General features: G+C 52.8%; 1 protein-coding gene across 1 annotated transcript; it reads left to right on the top strand.

The window, feature by feature from the left end:
• Positions 1 to 2,020: 2,020 nt before the first annotated feature.
• LOC113221547 (collagen alpha-1(XXVII) chain-like) lies at positions 2,021 to 14,982 on the top strand (the record flags this gene model as incomplete). The annotated part of the gene is made up of 6 exons (XM_026450881.1): positions 2,021 to 2,142; positions 6,718 to 6,771; positions 8,651 to 8,704; positions 8,943 to 8,996; positions 14,761 to 14,814; positions 14,911 to 14,982. Coding segments are annotated over exons 1-6 (387 nt in total), but the record flags the coding sequence as incomplete, so codon positions are not given.
• Positions 14,983 to 18,743: the final 3,761 nt, after the last annotated feature.

Genomic DNA, 18,743 nt, shown 5'->3' with positions numbered 1-18,743 from the left:
CTTTTTTTTTTTTTTTTTTTTTGAGACGGAGTTGCTCTGTTGCAGGCTGAAGTGCAGTGGTGCGATCTCGGCTCACTGCAACCTCCACCTCCCAGGTTCAACCGGTCCTCCTGCCTTAGCCTCCTGAGTAGCTGGGACTATAGGCGTGCGCCACCACACCCAGCTAATTTTTTGTGTTTTTAGTAGAGACGGAGTTTCACGGAGTTTCATGCTGGCCGGGTGCAGTGACTCACACCTGTAATCCCAGCACTTTGGGAGGCTGAGGCAGGCAGATCATGAGGTCAAGAGATCGAGACTATCCTGGCCAACATGGCACCCTGTTTCTTTATGCACAGAGCAGAGGCTAGAAAGTGGACAGGGATTATCTCTGGGTGGTGGGACAATAGGAGATTTTCATTTTCTTCTGTGGACCTCTATATTTTCCCTATTCTGCATAGTAAATAGATAGTACATATATTAATAGTGTTTTTTAAAAATATTATCAAAAAAGACCTGGCCCAAGGTGGGAAAGTAATGATCCTCAGCCCATGGGCAGCCTCACTTAATAGTTTTCCAAGGACTCTCCTTGAGTTGGAGTTTCCCAGCCATTCTGGGCAAAAGATTGTCGAGTCCAGATTACAGATGGGCAAACCCACAGGAGGTTAGGACAGAGCCGGGGGAGCCCAGGTCATCCATAGCTCCTTCCCTTCTGGGGAAATGGCCCACGCATCTGTCCTGGCCCCTCTAGTTTTCATGAGGTCCGGGGAGGAGCTGAAGGGGGAGGAGGCTCCACCCAGGCTTGCAGTAAGCCACATCCATGTATGCGCCAAACTCCTGGCTAGCCCGAGCTCATGTCCTGCCGTCTGAGGTTTCGGCCTCTCTCCCTCAGATACCAGCTGGGTTTCTGTGGTGGGAGTGGTGACATCGCTTGTGTGGATTTATCCCACAGGTCTGCTGTGGGGAGACCGGGGCAGCTGTGGCCTCCTGAGGAGCAGGAGCCACCTCAGCATGGGACAAAACAGACAGACAAGGCCGAGATAGGCCACCCAATGTGAAAGTGGGACAGAGCCTTGAAGACAAATGAGTCTGATTTCCCTTCTTTATAGCTGGGGAGGCTGAGCCCAGAGCAGAGATGGGACTCACCCCAGCCACCTGTGAGCTGGTGGCAGAGCTCTGGTGTGCTGAGGTCTAGGACCCTGGTGCCCTGACGTCCCATTTCCCTGCTCTTCCTGCAATAGGACAGCCTGATGCAGTGGGAATAGGCATTTTTTTTTTTTTTTTTTGACAGTCTCTCTCTTGCCACCTAGGCTGGAGTACAGTGGTGCAATCTCGGCTCACTGCAACCTCCACCTCCTGGGTTCAAGCAATTCTCCTGCCTCAGCCTCCCAAGTAGCTGGGATTACAGGCATGCAGCACCATACCCAGCTAATTTTTGTATTTTTAGTAGAGACGGGGTTTCTCCATGTTGGCCAGGCTGTTCTCAAACTCCTGACCTCAGGTGATCTGCCCACCTCGGGCTCCCAAAGTGCTGGCATTACAGGCATGAGCCACTGCACTTGGCTCGGAATGTACATTTCAACCAGGCAGACCAAGGTTTCGGTTGTAGCCCTACTTCTGGCTCACTGTGTGACCTCAGGCAGGTCACTTCACCTCTCTGGGTGGGCCTCATTTTCCACCTCCACAAAATGCAGTGGGCTTCTGAAGGACCTAGATGAGACATACATATCTGGGTGCTGAGTAAGCCAAGGCCCCCTCAGAGGGAGTGGGTGACTAGAGTCATGTCTGCTTGAGGTTCTGTCCAAGTACCCCTTTGACTCTGCCCAATTTATTGGGCAGACTGGAGAGGCCAAGTCTGGAGATAAGGCCACACACTGGAGATAAGGTCCCTGGTTCATCCCCACCAATGGCAACTAAGGCCAGCAGGCCTGGGACTTCCCCAAGGAGGTCTAGACTTTCATCTCCAATCCTGATCCATCCTCCTCTTTGTCTCTTTGCAGGGGGAACCAGGGGATCCTGGTCGGCCGGGGCCGGTGGGAGAGCAGGTTAGTTAGCAACGGTCTCTGAATGAGTGGCTCCATATTTTTGGGCCCTTACTCTGTGCCAAGCCCTATGCCCAGCATCCTCCAGGCACCACCTCGTGTAATTCTCAGAACAACTCCCGAGGTAGGTTCAGTCCTCCACCCCTTTGATGGATGTGGACGGTAACCCTCAGAGCGGGGAAGTCTCGAAATGAGAAAGGTGTAGATCAGAGTCATGACAGCTTTTTCCCACAGCCTGACTCTACACACAGGTTTTTGGTGCATTTGCCCAAAGAGGTTATGTGACTGCTCCCCCAGGACATTAAAACTGGAGGAGCCCTTGGCAGTCGTTGCTCGTGTTCCCATCAGCTTACAGATCAGGAAGCCAAAGGCCAGGGAAGTGTTACCACTTGCCAAAGGCCCTTGGTCTAGGCATCCCTAAATTATATAGAAGATGAAATCCAAACCAGTGGCTCTGGCTGGTTGGTCAAGGTTGAAGAAGAGAAGAGGTTGCAACTAGTCATTAAAATGGAGGTTTGAGGATCACGACCTTCAATTAAAGTCCAGAGAAACAGCTCTGAGTGATGGGCGGACGGACAGCTTCAGTCCTTCCTGCCCAGCCCTGGGGCCTCCTGAAAGCTTAACCTCAGGACTCAGAAGTGGAGAGGTGTTCATCTCCTCCACTCCTTTAAATATGGAGCTCATTTCTGTAAGGGGCTTCCTCAAGCTGGAAGGACTGATGCTCGGGATGGCCATAGAGGAATTTGGCCGCACTACGAAACCCTGTCAGTGGCGTGAGAGTCACACACGATGGGCTTCCTCACCAGGCCTGCAACATCTGTTGGGGGAAGAAAGGAATTAAAGCAGGGGGAGGCCTGGATTTTTGAAATCTTTCCAGTGACATTCGAGCGCATTCTGTGGGAAGCCCAGGAGTTTGGAAAGGCTGCCGTGGCCTGGATATATTTCCTGATTGGAAAAAAAAAAAAAAAACAGGGCAATTTGGTCAGCAAATTCAATTTCGTAGTTATGCTAATGGTAGGGCCCTCGGGAAATAGATATGCAGGGTCTTGGAAGTCAGAACACAAACATTCTTGGAAATCACTCTATCTAAGAGTCCTAACCATTTTTTGTGCCTTGGATTTCTCTGCCAGGCTGGAAAAGCCCAAGGATCCCCTTCTCAGAATAGAGTTTGTAAATGCATAAAATTAAAAACAAAGGAAACTGGTTATATAGAAATGCAATTATGAAAATACGTTAACATTTAATATATTCATATATATGCTTCTTTGGCAATGCATTAAATAATGAGTTCTAGCAGCAAGTGTAACAGCGGCCTCAATTTTAAAGTAATGCCAAGCCTTAGTGATGTATTTTGAGATCCCTACAGCAATGATGGTAATGTGACATGTCACTTTCTGGGACAGCCCCAGGTCCTTGTAATACTACCGTGGTTTGTTGCCTACACTCATATTTGAGGCACATGTAGATTTCAATTAGAGGTTCATGAAAATAAGAGTTTTAATTTTTTTCCATTCAAGTTGATGTACCCTCTGAATTCTATTCATAGAGCCTGACAGAGACCCCAGGTTTAGAACCCCCAGATTCGAGTCCATGTTGGGAATCTGGGATTTATGGAGGAGAAGCAGGTTTGACCAAGATGACCAAGTGGGATAGTGGCAGAACCAGGCCCAGGAGGGGTGGGAACCTCGCCTGGAGCAGCCCAGGCTCATTTGGTCAGCAGAGCGCCCAGCTTGCTGCCCAGGCAGCTTGGACAGTAGCAGGAAGGAGGCAGAGCTGGAACCCTGTGGCTGCTATAAGGCACATGGAGGTACCATGCCAGCCATTCCCTTGGCCCCCACCCCATGTGGTCACAGTGAAAGGGCAGGCATTTTCTGTTCACTGCAGAATCAGAGGATCCCTGGGAAAGTTCTGAAGCTCACACCATGGGACCTCCTTGTAATCATAGTATTGGGTTGGTGCAAAAGTAATCGCAGTTTTTACCATTATAATGGCAAAAACTGGGATTACTTTTGCAACGACCCAATAACAGTGACATTCATGAGTCACCTGTTAGGTACCAGACTCTGTGCCAAATGCTATCTACGCAATCGTCTATGGCAGTCAGTATTACTATCCTCATTTTGCAAATGAGGAAACTGAGGCTCTGGGAAGTTAAGTAACTTGTCCAAGATCTCACAGGCAGTAACATCACTGTCAGAGGCAAGATTGACACTGACGTCTGCTGGGTTCCCAATGCCTGCCTCGTGGGCTGAAAACTCTCTGACCTCCTGAGCCCTGGCATGTCTCTAACAGAGCACAGACTGCTTGCCAGGCCCTGGTTGAGGTGCTGGGGACAGGGCATGGGTCTTGCCTTCAAGACGCCCCGTCCAGGGGCAGCCACGCATGTAAACACATCACACTGAGCTGTCTAGTGCAGCTCAGCGTCCATAGCCCTTTCATTCTCAGTTGCATCCCCAAGGCCTAGCATATGAGAGGAGGAAGAAAACCTCCCATAGCAGACAATGGCCCTTTATCTGTAGGCAATGTGAGGACCAGGCTAGCCTCCTCCCCAAAACTGGGGACTCGGATCCTGCCCGTGCAGTGCCTGCTGTGGGCAACAATGCTGCCTCCTCCTGTGCCCGCCTTGCCAACCTGAGAGGAGCCAGCCATGCCCGCAGCTTGCAGAGCTGCTTCTCCGTCGACCTGCCTGGACTTCGGGGCCTGGCCTCTCTGGACCAGCCTCAAGAACAGGCCTGCCAGGATGTTCTGGGACAGTACCCCAAGGGGGGTCTAGGGGTGCGGGTTGGGGGATGGGGCACTTGCTGTATGGCTCTTATTCATTAGGATCCTGTTTGGCTTCTTGTTTGAGGTTTATGACCTGCTTGCCTTCCGGGACCCAACATCTCATAAATTTAAAGTAGCTATGAAATTTCTGTTTCTCTGGGCCAGTCGGGCAGGGGCCTTTTAACAGAGCAGTTTTTATTCCCTTCATTCGGCATCCTCTAAATGTCTGACTGCTCCCTTGTGGGAAGCTCAGGCCTCTGTCTTACCCCTGTGCCTTTGTAAAACAAATTAAGAGGGGATGGGAAAGAGCGAACATGTATGAAGTACGTCTACGCGTCGTGCACCATCTCCCGTATTCAGAACAGCGCCAGGAGGTAGAGAGGTACCTTTGTTGTCTCCCATTCTGCAGATGAGGCTCTGAGAGACTGATTTGCCCAGAACCCACACACCTGAAGACTGAGTGACAGTGACATAGATAAAGTGCCAGGTACAGGGCTTGGCACACAGGAAGTGCTCAATACGTTCAAGCTGTTGTTATAATATTGCTCTCACTTGGAAAATGCTCTAATTAATTTTTAAAAATTAAGTTATTGCAAAAATCAAATATTTGATTATTTTCTGTGACATGTTAGCTGTGACCTCGTACCTAGTACCTCATCCCTCTTACCTTGTACTTCAGAAAGGTCTCTGAGCCCAGGGAACTAGAGGCAGGCCCAGGACCCACCATGTGTAGTGCCAGGGTGGTGCTGGGATGTACAGGAGATCCAGGCCCTGTTCACAGCCACATGCTTTGGAGGCCTTGGGCTGGAGGGGAAGGTGCATGGTCTTTGGAGCCACACAACCAGAGCTGCCATCCCAGGCTGCAGCAGCAAGATACGTGTGGCCCTTGCTGAAGTGTCAACTTTTAAACTGTCTTTAGATAAGAAAGTGTGGATCTCGGAGGTAACCCTCTCACTGTAGTTGACTGACAGCTGGACTGGCTTTATTCCCTGAGTACACAACCTCTGGCCTATTCCTGGCCCAAGGTCTCATTCTACTCTGGCCAGGGTTTGGGGCACAGGGAGCGGATTTTATGGAAGAAATCCACTCATCCCTCCATCTTTCCTAATTCACTCTTGGCTGCAAATCCGGGTTCTTCTGAAGCCACTTCTGCACTGCTGAACCACACAAGGCCCTCCCCACTCAGTTGCATTTTCCTTAGCAGGGAAGAAAGTACGGCCTGAATAAGAAATTGGTGGGCCTTCCTAGGTGACCCCTCTAGGCTGTCCACCCTCGCTGCATGTGTGCGTGTTTGCCTGCTCAGGGAGATGGCAAGGGCTGGGGCCACCTAGAAAGACCCCCTGGAACCCAGAGGCAAGTTGTCACCCAGCGGAGTTCAGCAGAGCAGCGAGAGCCACAGCGTGTGTCTGTGTGTGCACCCTTTCAGAAAAAGGCAAGGAGGCCTTTCAGAAGACTACTAGTAGAGAGGCCTCCGCCTCCTTGATTCCAATCAGTTCTCTTGGCGGAGGCTGTTACGGTATTTCTATCCCAGCCAGAGGGTTTGTTTCACTCTTTGAAACAGCCCCAGAGCCCCGAAAGATGGGCACAGATGGCCTCTTCCCAGCTCAGCTTAAGGGCCACCCCCCGCCCCAACCCCAGCTCTCCAAACGTGGCAGCCTCCCAGCCTGCTTCTGGCGCGGGAAGAATGTGTGGCGCTCCCAGGGATGTTGGCAGCGGCCCCACGGCTTGGCTTCAAAATCAGAACCATCTGGTGGAGTGAGGGAAGTCAGAATGGTGCCCAGAGAAAGAGAGTGCTCTCCCCGGCACAGCCGCATGCTGGCTGGGTGACCAGGCACAGGCGGGAGACAGCTGGGAGATGAGCTTCAAGGGAAGGAGCAGGCAGGCTGGGTCCCCGGATTCACGTTGTTTCTCTTGCTTTCGTTCATGTGTCTCATAGGGATTTATGGGATTCATTGGTCTGGTTGGGGAGCCAGGAATCATGGGAGAAAAGGTAAGTGGTATTGAGGGGATAAGATAAACAATTACAGCTTGTGTTTTGAAATTTTAAAAAGGTGAAGAGGCCCTTTGACCTGGGGATTTCAGACTACCCTCCCCTAGCCTCTCTCCTGACCTGGCATTCTGAGCCTGCCAAGAGCCATTGTTCCCTTTCTTGGCATCCCTTGGGGTTCCATCCCTGCCCTCCTGTCATCAGCCTCAAGCACAGTTAGACTTTTGTGTGACAACCAGCAGATGTGTGTGACCTGAGCTCCTCACGGCTGCCCGCTGGCCCTGCCCAGGGGTGGACGAGAGCAGGGAGGAAAAGATGCATCTTTACAAAGAGGAAGGATGAAGTTGCCTTGCTAAGCCTCTGTTTTAGATGAGATAACAGAGGCTCAAATAGGGGAGGTGACTTACTCAAGGTCACCCAGATAATAAGTGGCAGTGCTCAGATTTGAACCAGGTTCATTGCCAAAGGTTAGTTACGCTTTGCTCACTAAGACACTCTGCCTCCTGTTGGCTCCCAGCTCCCACCAAGGGCCTTGGAGGCACTTGCCTTCCTTTGTATGGGTTGATCCGATCCCCAGAACAGGCCCTCTGGGAGAACCAATATTATTCCCATTTAATAGGCGGAGGAACTGAGGTCCAGAGGGAGGAAGTATCCCCCCGAGTCTGGCCCCGCCTAACTCTCCAGGCTCCTCTTGTGCCTCACTGTATCACTCTATGTGGCCCAGGCCCTCAGGCCTCTGCCTTTCTCCCCCTCCTCCTCCTTCCCCTTCTGCTCCTCCTCCTTTTAAATTCAACTTTTTGTCTTGAAATTTTAAATTTAACTTCTTATTTTGAAATAATGACAGATTCACAAGAAGTTGCAAAAAATAGTACCCTTCACCCTGTTTTGTCCAGTGGTAGCATCTTACATAATGATAGCGCAACATCAAAGCCAACTCTGGCCTTCTGCTGTTGCTCAAATGTCCCATGACCCTTCTCACCTACAAACCATTGCCTGTACCATTCCCTTGGCCAAATGCACTCTTCCCATCCCCATCTGCCTCCACCCTTTTTGCTCAGATGCTCTTCATTATCCTTCAGCTCTTGGATCCAGAGGGACTTCCCGAGGGAAGCTTTCCCGGACCAGCTCTGCCCCCAGTGGGTCACGTCCCCCAGTGATAACACCTTAGCACCATGACCCCCACCCTCACTGCACTGTGTCTCCTACAACCCTCTGAGTGCCTTGCTCCATGGGAGCAGGCCTGCTCACCACTGTATATTCAGAGTCTTGCAGATAGTGTCGGACACATAGTAGGTGCTCAATAAATATTTACTGGCTGGGCAGATACAAGAAACAGGGCCTCATAAAAACAGAGCCAAGATTCGAACCCAGAGCACCTACCTTCTGCCAACTCTGCCCAGTGTGTCTGGATTGCTCGAGAGGGAACGAGTTATGTCTCTGATTCTCTAGCATCTCATCTAGGTTTGGAAAGGGGGTGAGGAGAGTGAAAGACACACCTTCTCTTGCTGTTTCTGCCTCAGCAAGCCTAGCCCAGGGGATGCCAGGCCTAATAAGGACCAACATGATGTGGGCCAGGATCAAAGGGGACAATGTAATTAGCGCTTCCTTAATCAGGACCATCCTTGGAGGGAAATTCACTGTGTGGCCCGCCACAGGGGATGCTGAGGCCTTCCGGGGCTTGTCAGAGGTCTTGGCTTCCTCTGAGTGAAATCCCAGATCCCCACCTGGGTGATGTGGCCATGAACTAGGCAGGGACCCTCTAGAGACCTTGAGCAAACCCCTACCTCTCTTTGAGCCTCTGGATGGCCCTCTGCACCTGCCTCCCACAGAGCCACCCCACAGCCATAGCCGTGACCTGCCTGCATTGCTGTCTCCATCACAGGGTGATCGTGGCATGATGGGACCCCCAGGCGTGCCTGGACCCAAGGGGTCGATGGTAAGGAGTAAGTCTGCATCCTCTTGCCCTCTTCTGTTGCAGCCTTGAGTGACAGCTCTGCTGTCCTCCACCAACCACTTACCCAAGACGTTCAGAATGACCAGCTCCCTCTTTGTCCGGGGGGCCTAGCTGCTGTCCTCCTGGCTTTATAGTGGGGCTGAGTTGACCGAGATGGGACTGAAGGAGGAAGGGGCACCTTCCACAGCTGATTCCTCCTTTTTCTTCTCTCTCTTGGCAGGGTCATCCTGGAATGCCAGGTGGTATGGGGACCCCTGGAGAACCTGGACCCCAGGTAAGCAAAGCCCTCATGATCCCTAAGCTCAAACCACTGTCAGATAAGGGTTAGGTGGCTGGGTGTGGTGGCTAACACCTGTCATCTCAGTACTTCGCAAGGCCAATCACTTGAGGCCAGGAGTTCAAGATCAAAACCTTGTCTCTACTAAAAATACAAAAATTCACTGGGTATGGTGACATGTGCCTGTAACCCCAGCTACTCAGTAGGCTGAGGCACAAGAGTCGCTTGAACCCAGGGGGCAGAGGTTGTAGTGAGCCAAGATCGTGCCTCTGCACTCTGCCTGTGTAATACAGCTAGACCCTGTCTCAAAAAAGGAGAGAAAGAGAGAGAGAGAGAAAGAAAGAAAGAAGGAAGGAAGGAAGGAAGGAAGGAAGGAAGGAAGGAAGGAAGGAAGGAAGGAAGGAAGGAAGGAAGAAAGGAAGGAGGGGAGAAAGAAAGAGAGAGAGGGAGGGGAGGAAGTAAGAAAGAAAGAAAGGGAAAGGGAAGAGAAAAGAAAAGGAAGGAGAGAGGGAGGGCAGGAGGGGAGGAAGAAAGGAAAGAAAGGAAAAGAAGGAAGGAAGGAAAGAAGGAAGAAAGAGAAAGAAGGGAAGAGAAAAGAAGAGAAAGGAGGGAAGGAGGCTGGGAGGGGAGGAAGAAAGGAAAGAAAGGAAAATAAAAGAAAAGGAAAAGAAGAAAGAAAGGAGGAAAGAAGGAAAGAAAGACAGAAAGAAAGGGAAAGAAAGAGGAAGGAAGGAAAGAAGGAAAGAAGGAAGGAAAGAAAGAGAAGAGAGAGGCCGGGCGCGGTGGCTCAAGCCTGTAATCCCAGCACTTTGGGAGGCCGAGACGGGCGGATCACGAGGTCAGGAGTTCGAGACCATCCTGGCTAACACGGTAAAACCCCGTCTCTACTAAAAAATACAAAAAGTTAGCCGGGCGAGGTGGTGGGCGCCTGTAGTCCCAGCTACTTGGGAGGCTGAGGCAGGAGAATAGCGTAAACCCGGGAGGCGGAGCTTGCAGTGAGCTGAGATCCGGCCACTGCACTCCAGCCCGGGCGACAGAGCAAGACTCTGTCTCAAAAAAAAAAAAGAAAGAGAAGAGAGAGAAGAGAAGAGAAAGAAGACAAGAGAAGAGGGAAAAAGAATAAGGATTAGGAGTTCAAGCCTCAGAATCAGACAGACCTGGGTAGAATCCCAGCTATACCACTCTCTGACTATAATCCTGGGGCAGATCATTTAACTTCTCTGAGCCTGAATTTTGCTCATTTGAAAAACAGAAAAAATAATCATGGTCATGATAGTGTGATCGTGTGGGTTAAATGGAAGCATGGGGCTAATGGTGTTTGTTCCTTGGGAGCATTTTGGTTATTAGCAGCATTATTGCTTTTGTCCATTCACTCATTCACTCTGTAGTTGCTGAGCAGTAAGTGCTTGTGAGGAGTTTCAGGAGCTGGGTGAAGGGGCTCAATCTCCACTCACTGCAACCTCCTCCTCCCGGTTTCAAGAGATTCTCATGCCTCAGCCTCCCTAGTAGCTGGGATCACAAGCCTGTGCCACCACACCCAGCTAATTTTTGTATTTTTAGTAGAGAGAGGGTTTCAGCAGTTCCAGGAGCTGGGGATGTGGCAGCAAGAAAGGCAGAAAATGGGCCCTTCCTTTGGAGCGTGTAGTCTGGTATGGGGGGCAGGGTAGATAGAACCCAATAAGTGATGTCTGTTATGGAAGAAGCAGGCACGAAGATGGGAAATGCTGGACAAACAGAGCTGAGGGTCCTCAGGGGCCTGGGCTTCTCATGATGACTGAGGAAGCAGGGATATTCCTGAGGCTCTCAAGGCAGAGTGGTGGGAGAGGCTGGGAGAGCTGGGGGAAGGGTGCGGCCAGGAGCACTCAAGTTCAGGAGCCCTTTTTCCTCCCCAGGGGTGATGTGCAGGGGGTAGGGGCGGAGTTGCTCTCATTTGGAGCAGGTAGAACTTGCTTCAGATCCCTCAGTTTCTGCCAATGGAGGATGGAAACTGGGAAACGGCATTTTCTTCAGCCAAAGCCAGGGCTCAGGTCTGGGAACCCAGTCCGAGGTGGGCTTCGGGAAGGTGGGGAGGGTGTGGGGGTAGAGGGACCAGCCCAGGCACAGATCCGGAGGTGGGACTGAGGGGCAGTGAGCTCAGGTTGCCTGGGTGTCTCCAAAGCCCAGACTGAGCAGTTCCCTGGGGTCAGCTGAGGAAGGACCCGGAAGCCTTTCATGGTTTGAACCCAAGGGAAGCTCGCATAAACCTGTTCTCTACTATGATTAGGGAAGCAAGGCCAACTCAGCTCCTACACTTTTTCATGCACCTACTGTGTGCTAGCATACGCTCCTCCCTGGAGGTACAAAAATTGTAAGAAAGAGATCCAGCTCTTAAGACTCTCACTGTCTAGTGGGGGCTGTCGAGTATAAACATTTTCTCCATCATTAACAGACTTTTATCGAGCACCTACTCTGTGCCAGGCCACACCAGGGGCTGAGGAGGGAGAGGGACGGACTAGTCCAAGGGTGAGAGGCCTGAATATAGGGGACCGTCATCCAGAGGAGAAGGCACCAGCACCGGCGGACTCTGTCCATCCTCATGATTCTTTGGACAAGTTGGAACATTCTTGAGGAGCACAGTTGGAAGCAGAAGCCAGCACTCTGGGCTCCCAGTGACATATTTTTGCCCTGCTCATGAGAAGGAGGAAAAGTCTTATCTGGCCCAGGGCTGGAGGAGCTGGCAATGTGGAAGTGGGACTGTTGGGGTAGAAGCAGGGAGTCAGAGGACCAGCATTCTGGTCGGGGGGCTGGCACGGCTGGCCAAGGCACCCAGCTTGGAATGCAAGGGCCCAGCCTCCCTCCCAGTGGTCAGAGATGGAGTGATTGGAGCCCTCAGCATGGGGGGTGCCCAGAGTAGGGCCGAAGCATGAGTGCAAGGTTGCTGGGGGTACATCATCAAGTTCTACCCCTGGTACCCCTGAACCTCAGCCATCCTGGCCTCAGTCTCCCCATCTGTCTAAGTGGGAGGCGGAAAGCCAGGAAAGGAGTCACTGGGACAAAATGGAAGGCCGGTAGGAGATGGGGAAAGAGTGGGGATATTCAGGCCGACGCAGAGAAGAAGGTGCAGGCCTTTTCTGAATCCCTCGCCCCCCTGGCTCCACTCACCTCCCACCCCGCCCCATCTCCTCAGTGCTTCCCCCTGTTCAGTGGGTTGACTCAGGCTTGGTGAAATCAGACGGTCACTTGCTGCTGCTTTCTGATCCCAAGGTTGCCATGGCCCCCACTGCTATGGTATGGGGCTGGTCTCTTGGATCTCTTGGGGTTCCTTCTGGCCAGCGAGCTGCCCCCAGTGACACTGGGAAAGCTGGCTAACACAGAGGCCCAGAAAACCACCTCCAGAATCAGATACATGGGGGTGAAATTCTGGCTCCCCGACTTGCCAGCTGCGGGATTGTTGGCAACATTCATAGCTTCTCAGACCCTCAGTGTCCCCATCTGTAAGTCAGCATGATGCCACCTGCAGTATGAGGTTGTCATGAGAAATGGTGCAGTGCATGATGTGGGGCCTCATAACCCTCCTGCGTAACTATGGCTTAATGAGTGGTAATAACTATTTGTTAGAGATGATAGTTGCCCCTATTATTAGTAAGGCTAATACCATTAAAAGTGACATTTCTGGTGAAGTTATTCGCACCTGATTGGCATTTTCCCACTTTATCGATCACTTTCACCTCCATGTTGTCCGATAGCACATTGAGATCCATCAAGATCCATTATTGGGGCTGGGGTTGAGGCCCTGGGACCTGCCCAGGGTCACCCAGTGACCAGAGTTGGGTCTAGCATTCAATTCTGACCTCCTCCTGCCTTGCGAGAGCAGGCAGCTACCTTTTCCTGAGGACTCTGTCACTTCATCTTCTAGAAACTCTAGGAGGTACGGACTCTTCTATCCCCATTTTATAGATGACAAAACTGAGGCCCAGTGAGTTGAAGTAACATGCCTAAAATGGCACAATTAGTAAATGACTGAACTGGCCTGTGAGCCCAGGTTCTCCAGTGCTCCAGCCTGCTCTTTTCAGCAATCTATGCCTTGATGTAGAGACTTGGCTCCCGAAATTTCCCAGTGGTGCATTGCATGCCTTCTGAGCTCTGAGATCACTCTATAAAATGGCCCATTCTCACCCAGTCTTTGTGTTCTCCACCATCCAGGAGTCAGATCTGCCTTTTATGGGGCCAAGCCCGGGTCCACACCCTGCTTGCTCTGCTGACGAACGGTCAGCCTGGGACCCAGCCCCTCACCACAGCCCCTCCGCAGCAGCTATCGGAGGGTCTGCCGGGTGATAGCGGCTGGGTTCCCACCCCTGGAAGCCATGGGGAGAGGGAAGTGGGAACATCAAGAGTTCATTCTGAGGCCCCAAATGGGGCTGGGCCTCTCCCTGGTATTCAGAGGAGGGACGAGGCTAGCTCTGCCTTGCAAAGGGAGCACACCCAGTCCGAGAATTGCTGCAGGAGCTGGGAGGCTCCTGGAGCTGGCAGAGGGTCCTGGCTGGCCGCTGGATGAAGTTGCCGCTTGAGGTCTCTTAAGCTGGGCCTGGAATTGAGGTGGGGGCGGGGGAGACATTAGGCAGAGGCATGGCTTGCTTCCCATCTTCTCCTGCGTTCCCTGCCTTCCCACCCTCTGCCCTCTTCAGTTCATGTGCTCCTTGTTCATTCAACAGATTCCTGAGTGCCTGTCGTGCACCTGTGCCAGGCCAGGTGCTGAGAATTCCAAGAACTAAACTGGCTCTGGTTCCTCGCCCTCTCACACTGCCTCTCTTGCTCCTCTTGTCTGTTCATCAAGACTGAGATGGCTGCGCATGTGCCTGTGGCTGGGCCTTGCTCCCCTCTCATGCCACCCCACCCACTTCTCTGCCTCTGCCTCTCCCTCTCCTTCTCTCCTTCCTGATCCTCTCCCACTCTGCCCCCTCTGCCTCCCAAGCTCACCCCAGGCCTGTGTTCTCAGTTCTTCCTCCTCCTCCTCTTTTCCCTGGGGGAAAATATTCAGGAAAATATTGGGTGTCAGGGTGGAGGCGAGGGACAGAACTTGGGTCACCAGATTCGCCTTTGTGACGGGGGAGAGAAAGGTAGATGACGATTTGAGGAGACCTTTTGTCATACATGTCATTGTAGATGATGCAGTGGCTCACACCAGCACTTTGGCAGGCTGAGGCAGGAGAATCACTTGAGTCTAGGAGTTTGAGATCAGGCTGGGCAACATAGTAAGACCCTGTCCCCACGAAAATGAGAAAATTAGCTGGGCATGATGGTGCATGCCTGCAGTCCTAGCTCCTCAGGAGGCTGAGGCGGGGGGATCACTCGAGTCCCGGAGCTCAAGGCTGCACTGCACTCCAGCCCAGGCCACAGAGCGAGATCCTCCCTAAATAAATACATAAATGAATGAATGAATGAATGGCATTGTATCTTCTCATTATTGATTTTGAGGAAAAGGAGAAGAAAATATTATGCAGGGAGGCTTCTCCCCACTCCCCAGACTCCCAGGAAAGGTTGAGGCCCATCCCCCTATAGCCCAGGGCATTGGCTGTGTCTGAGGCTGTGGCTCGCCTGCTGCTTTCCCCAATGAGCCAAGTGCTCAGTCCTGCCATGTGAAGGCTGCTGGGGCCCTGGCAGTTTCTGAACATGCCTGTCTGAGGGCTGCAGGCCTTCAAGCTTTGCCCCACACTCCCAGCCCCACCGTGTTGCTCTCACTTCCTAAAAAGGGGCTTCTCCAAACTCCTTCTCCTCTTCCCAGGGTCCTCCAGGATCTCGAGGCCCACCAGGCATGAGGGGAGCAAAGGGACGTCGGGTAAGTTAAGCCCAGCTCTTGGGGGCTGATGCCGGTGGGAGAGGGCACAGTTGGAACAGGGCCACCTGCCAGAGACTGCCTGGTCTCTGCCCCCAGCCCAGCTCTGGGATCCGTGACCTTTGCAGCACGAGGCAAGGTTCCAGGCTCACCCTGGACCTGGCTCTGCGGGTGGGACCCCACCCCTCTTTCCAACTCATGTCTGAGCCTTGCTATCCACCAGGCACAGTCGGGCTCTCTGGCACCAGCTCTTTGTTCATTCATGTATTCAGCCAGCACTTATTTAGCGCCTACTGTGTGTCCACCTACTGTGGCAGACACTTGGAGGCTCTGCAGGTATTGTGGTGAACAGGACAGACATGACTCCTGCCTGCCCTTGTGAGTCAGTCAACAAGTGAATCAAACCACTTGGCAGACGCAGGTCATAAAATACAGGTCATCAGCACATGGACTGAGGAAGTACCAGGAGCCTGGAAGCCCAGAGGAGGACCCTACCTGGGCAGGGTACTAAGGAAGGACATTAGGAGAGGGCAGTGCTTGAACTGATGCCAGCTTCCCGGCAGGGAACTGGCAGGGGAAAGCCCGAAGGTGATACAGGAGGTGGATGTTTAGGGATCCTCAGGGTCAATAGAGGGACGAGGGAGAGGGATGGGGCCGGGACTTAGCAGGCACCAAGCGAGGCAGGGCCTCAAAAGCCACAACTATATTCCAAGGGCAGTGGGAGGCTGCAGGGGGTTTTAAACAGGGCTGTCCTGAGCACCATCGCTGGGAGTAATCGCCAGCACTTACTCTACGCCAGACACTGTCTGTCACACACATTAACTCATTTCATCCTCAACACTACCCTGTCATGTAGGTGCTATTCTCATTCCCATTTTATTCTTATTTTATTTATTATGATTTTATTATTGGATTACTTAACCTTTCTCCCAGAAAGCCTTTGATTCCTGGGATAAACTAGGTGCTATGTGATTCAGCCCAAGCTCTGAACACCTCCAAGCCTCCACTCCACTCCCAGAGAGGAACAGAGAGGTTGAGTCACTTACCTCAAGTTGCACAGCTGAAAAGTAGCAGAGCTGGGATTTGAACCCAGGGAATCTGGCTCATTTGCATACTGAATTCAGCCTTATTTTTAATCACACAGGGAGGGTTGACAGGATGGTCTGCCACCAATAGGTATACAGGCGTGGGGCCATGCAGCCTTATTGTAAAGAGAAAGTGAGATGATGCAGGTAGTGCCGGCAGCCCAGGCCTGATATCCAAGCTCCATATGGGTGATCTGTGATTATTATTCTCCTCTTGGCTGGATTTCAAGTGGTTTTACAATTTCCCCCAAACCAGATGGCCTGAGCAGCCGGCCTGGAAGAGGGAAGATTAAAAGGCATTCCTCTGGCCCGGCAGGGTCCCTCCGGTTCCCATGTCCTCTGGGTCTCTTCAAACAGGCCTTGGCCCAAGGGCAGCCGGGCTCCATCCAGATCCTCTGTACCTCCCCTCCTGCCCCAGGAAGCTGGGTTCCCTAGAGGGTGAGCTGCATGGGCCCAGGCCCCCTGCCCTGCCTCAGGTGTGAGGCTCAGATCCCCTCAACTCACTGGGCTCCGAAATCCAAGCTTCCAACCATGTCAAAGTCTCCCCAGCCGGGAGGGGAGCATCAGGAACATGAGTCCCTCTCCCCACTGGGTGTGTCAGGAATGCACAACCTATGAGATCGGCCCCCTGGGTCTCCTGCCGAACAGACTGCCCTTCGCCACCTCCTAGATGGGGTGACTGAGGGTGGGGAACCTACAGAGGCACCCACCGTGCCCGTGAAAGAGCTTGACTCTGGGCAAGTCCTGATCAGCTCCTGGTTTGCCCTGTGCCCTTAGCAAGGCCTTGTGGTGCTCTGTGCCTCAGTTTCCCCATATGTGCCAAGGGGGATGGGCCTGGAGGTCTGCGAGGCCTTGCCTGCTTTCCCGCCTATGTGTGGGACGGGCCTTGCTGTCCCCCCCCAACACCGCCCACCCGAGGAAGAATGAGCACTGAGGGTTCATGGCCAGAGGCAAGGGAGGTTCTCGTCCTCTGTTGTTGGTGAGGATGCTGACTAGAACCTGGGCCTACCAGCCCCAGTGAAAAGAATGAGGACTCTGGGGTCAGATGGGCCCACGGCAAGTCAGCACCCCCGGTTCCCAGCTGTGGAACCCCAGGCCGGTTTCCTAACCTCTCAGAGCCTTTCTCCCACCTGCTCAGGTGAGAGACTTTAATTCCTCCTTCTGAGGGGGTCGTAAGGACCCCAAGATTGCAGTGCCTCGGGCCAACTCTTTTCCTGCCTGTGGGTGTTAGAGCTTAGGTGACCTTGCCTGAATCCAGGCTCTTCCTCTTGGATCTTGGACCTTGGGCCACTGATTTCCCCTCCCTGAGCCTTCGCTTCTCCCTCCGTAAAATGGGTGAGCAACAGAACGAAGCTGGTGGGCTGGCTGCGGGGATTCAGTCACCTCCTGAGCACCTTGAACCTGTTGCAGGGCGGCAGCACGTGATGGTGCGTGCTCCTTCCCGCTTGTTCATCGGCCCCTTTTTCCCAAGAGCTGTGGTTGGCCAGATTTTCTGCCCCAGGCAGGAGCTCCTCCCCACCAAACCTGACCCCAGGCCTGGCTGGAGGGCAGCCCCCAACCTGCCTACAGACATCTTCCTCGGGAGCAGATACAGGAGAGCAGACACACGGCTCTGATAGAAACCCAGGCTTCTCTCCAGCAGGCGGGGCGGGAGTGGGCCTGCCCGGGTTCATTTAGGGAAGTAGGCGGCAGGACTGGGGGACCTGCAGGATGAACTGTTGAGTGGCCCAGAGCAAGGGTTAGTGTATGGCTGCTCTCGTCCCTCTCCCTGCCCTGTGGAGTTGGGGAGACAGGGCGACTGGTGGCCCCACTACTGCTTCCTCCTCTCTCTTAAGCCAGGCCAGCTTCTCCCAGGCTCCCTGGTGCTCTGCTAGGATAGTGAGTTCTTTCAGATAAGAGGGATTTTAGACACTGTCTTCTCCAACACCACGCCCCAGTGTGCAGCCTTCCTGGCAGGCTCCTCTGGGCCCTGACCTGTATACTCCTGGTGACGGGGAGCTCACTCCCTTTCTGAAAAGCAGTGACAGGTAGTGGTGAAAAAAATGGATGTCCTGCTGACTTGGTCTCAAATTCTGGCCCCTCACTTCCAAGCTGTGTGACCATAGGCAAGTTCACCACCATCCTGAGCCTGTTTCTTTCCTTGTAAAAGGAGGATAACAGCTTTCACTGCTCCTGCGGTGGCTGCTCTGCTCTGTTATTTTTTAATGACTTAACCTTTCTCCCTGAAAGCCTTTGATTCCTGGAATAAATAGGGTGCTATGGGATTCCGGCCAAGCCCTCCACACCTCTGAGCCTCCACTCCCCTCCCAGCGCTATCCCTTTCCAGGGAGGTGTATGTCTCAGTGAGAGACAGAGCCCAGAGTCAGAGATCATCCCTCAGGAGGGCTCAGTTATCTACCATCAGCTCTGCCCCTGTCCCAGCTCCCATGACCTGACACGGCCCCACCCCATGTGGCTCCAGCTCCGCCAGGCCTGTGCCCGTGGATCACGGGTGTTAAGTCTAACAACATGGTGTGACAGTGCCCATGTGAGCCTGAGACTGAGGCCTGGAGAGGAAGTTGGGCTTTTCTGGGTCACACAGCAAACCAGCAACAGGCTAGGGCTAGCACCTGAGCCCAGTAATGGCCACTAGAGATGGCTTGTTTAGGAGTTCATCAAACCTCAGCTTGAATCTGTGAAAACTCTCAACTGGTTTTGCACAGCATAGCGTGAGCTGCCTGAGGAAGGGACTGAGCCCAGATTCCCCAAGCCACTCCTATGTCCCTGCCTCTGGGGAGCCTGCCGCCTCCTCTGGCAGAGCCTGGCAGGGATGGAACTAGCCATTCTTTTTTTTTTTTTTTTTTTTTG

Source organism: Piliocolobus tephrosceles, unplaced genomic scaffold (assembly GCF_002776525.5).
Source record: "Piliocolobus tephrosceles isolate RC106 unplaced genomic scaffold, ASM277652v3 unscaffolded_25770, whole genome shotgun sequence".
Taxonomy (NCBI): Eukaryota; Metazoa; Chordata; class Mammalia; order Primates; family Cercopithecidae; genus Piliocolobus; species Piliocolobus tephrosceles.
Note: the sequence above shows the minus strand (reverse complement) of the source record. Positions and strands in the feature narration are given on the sequence as shown.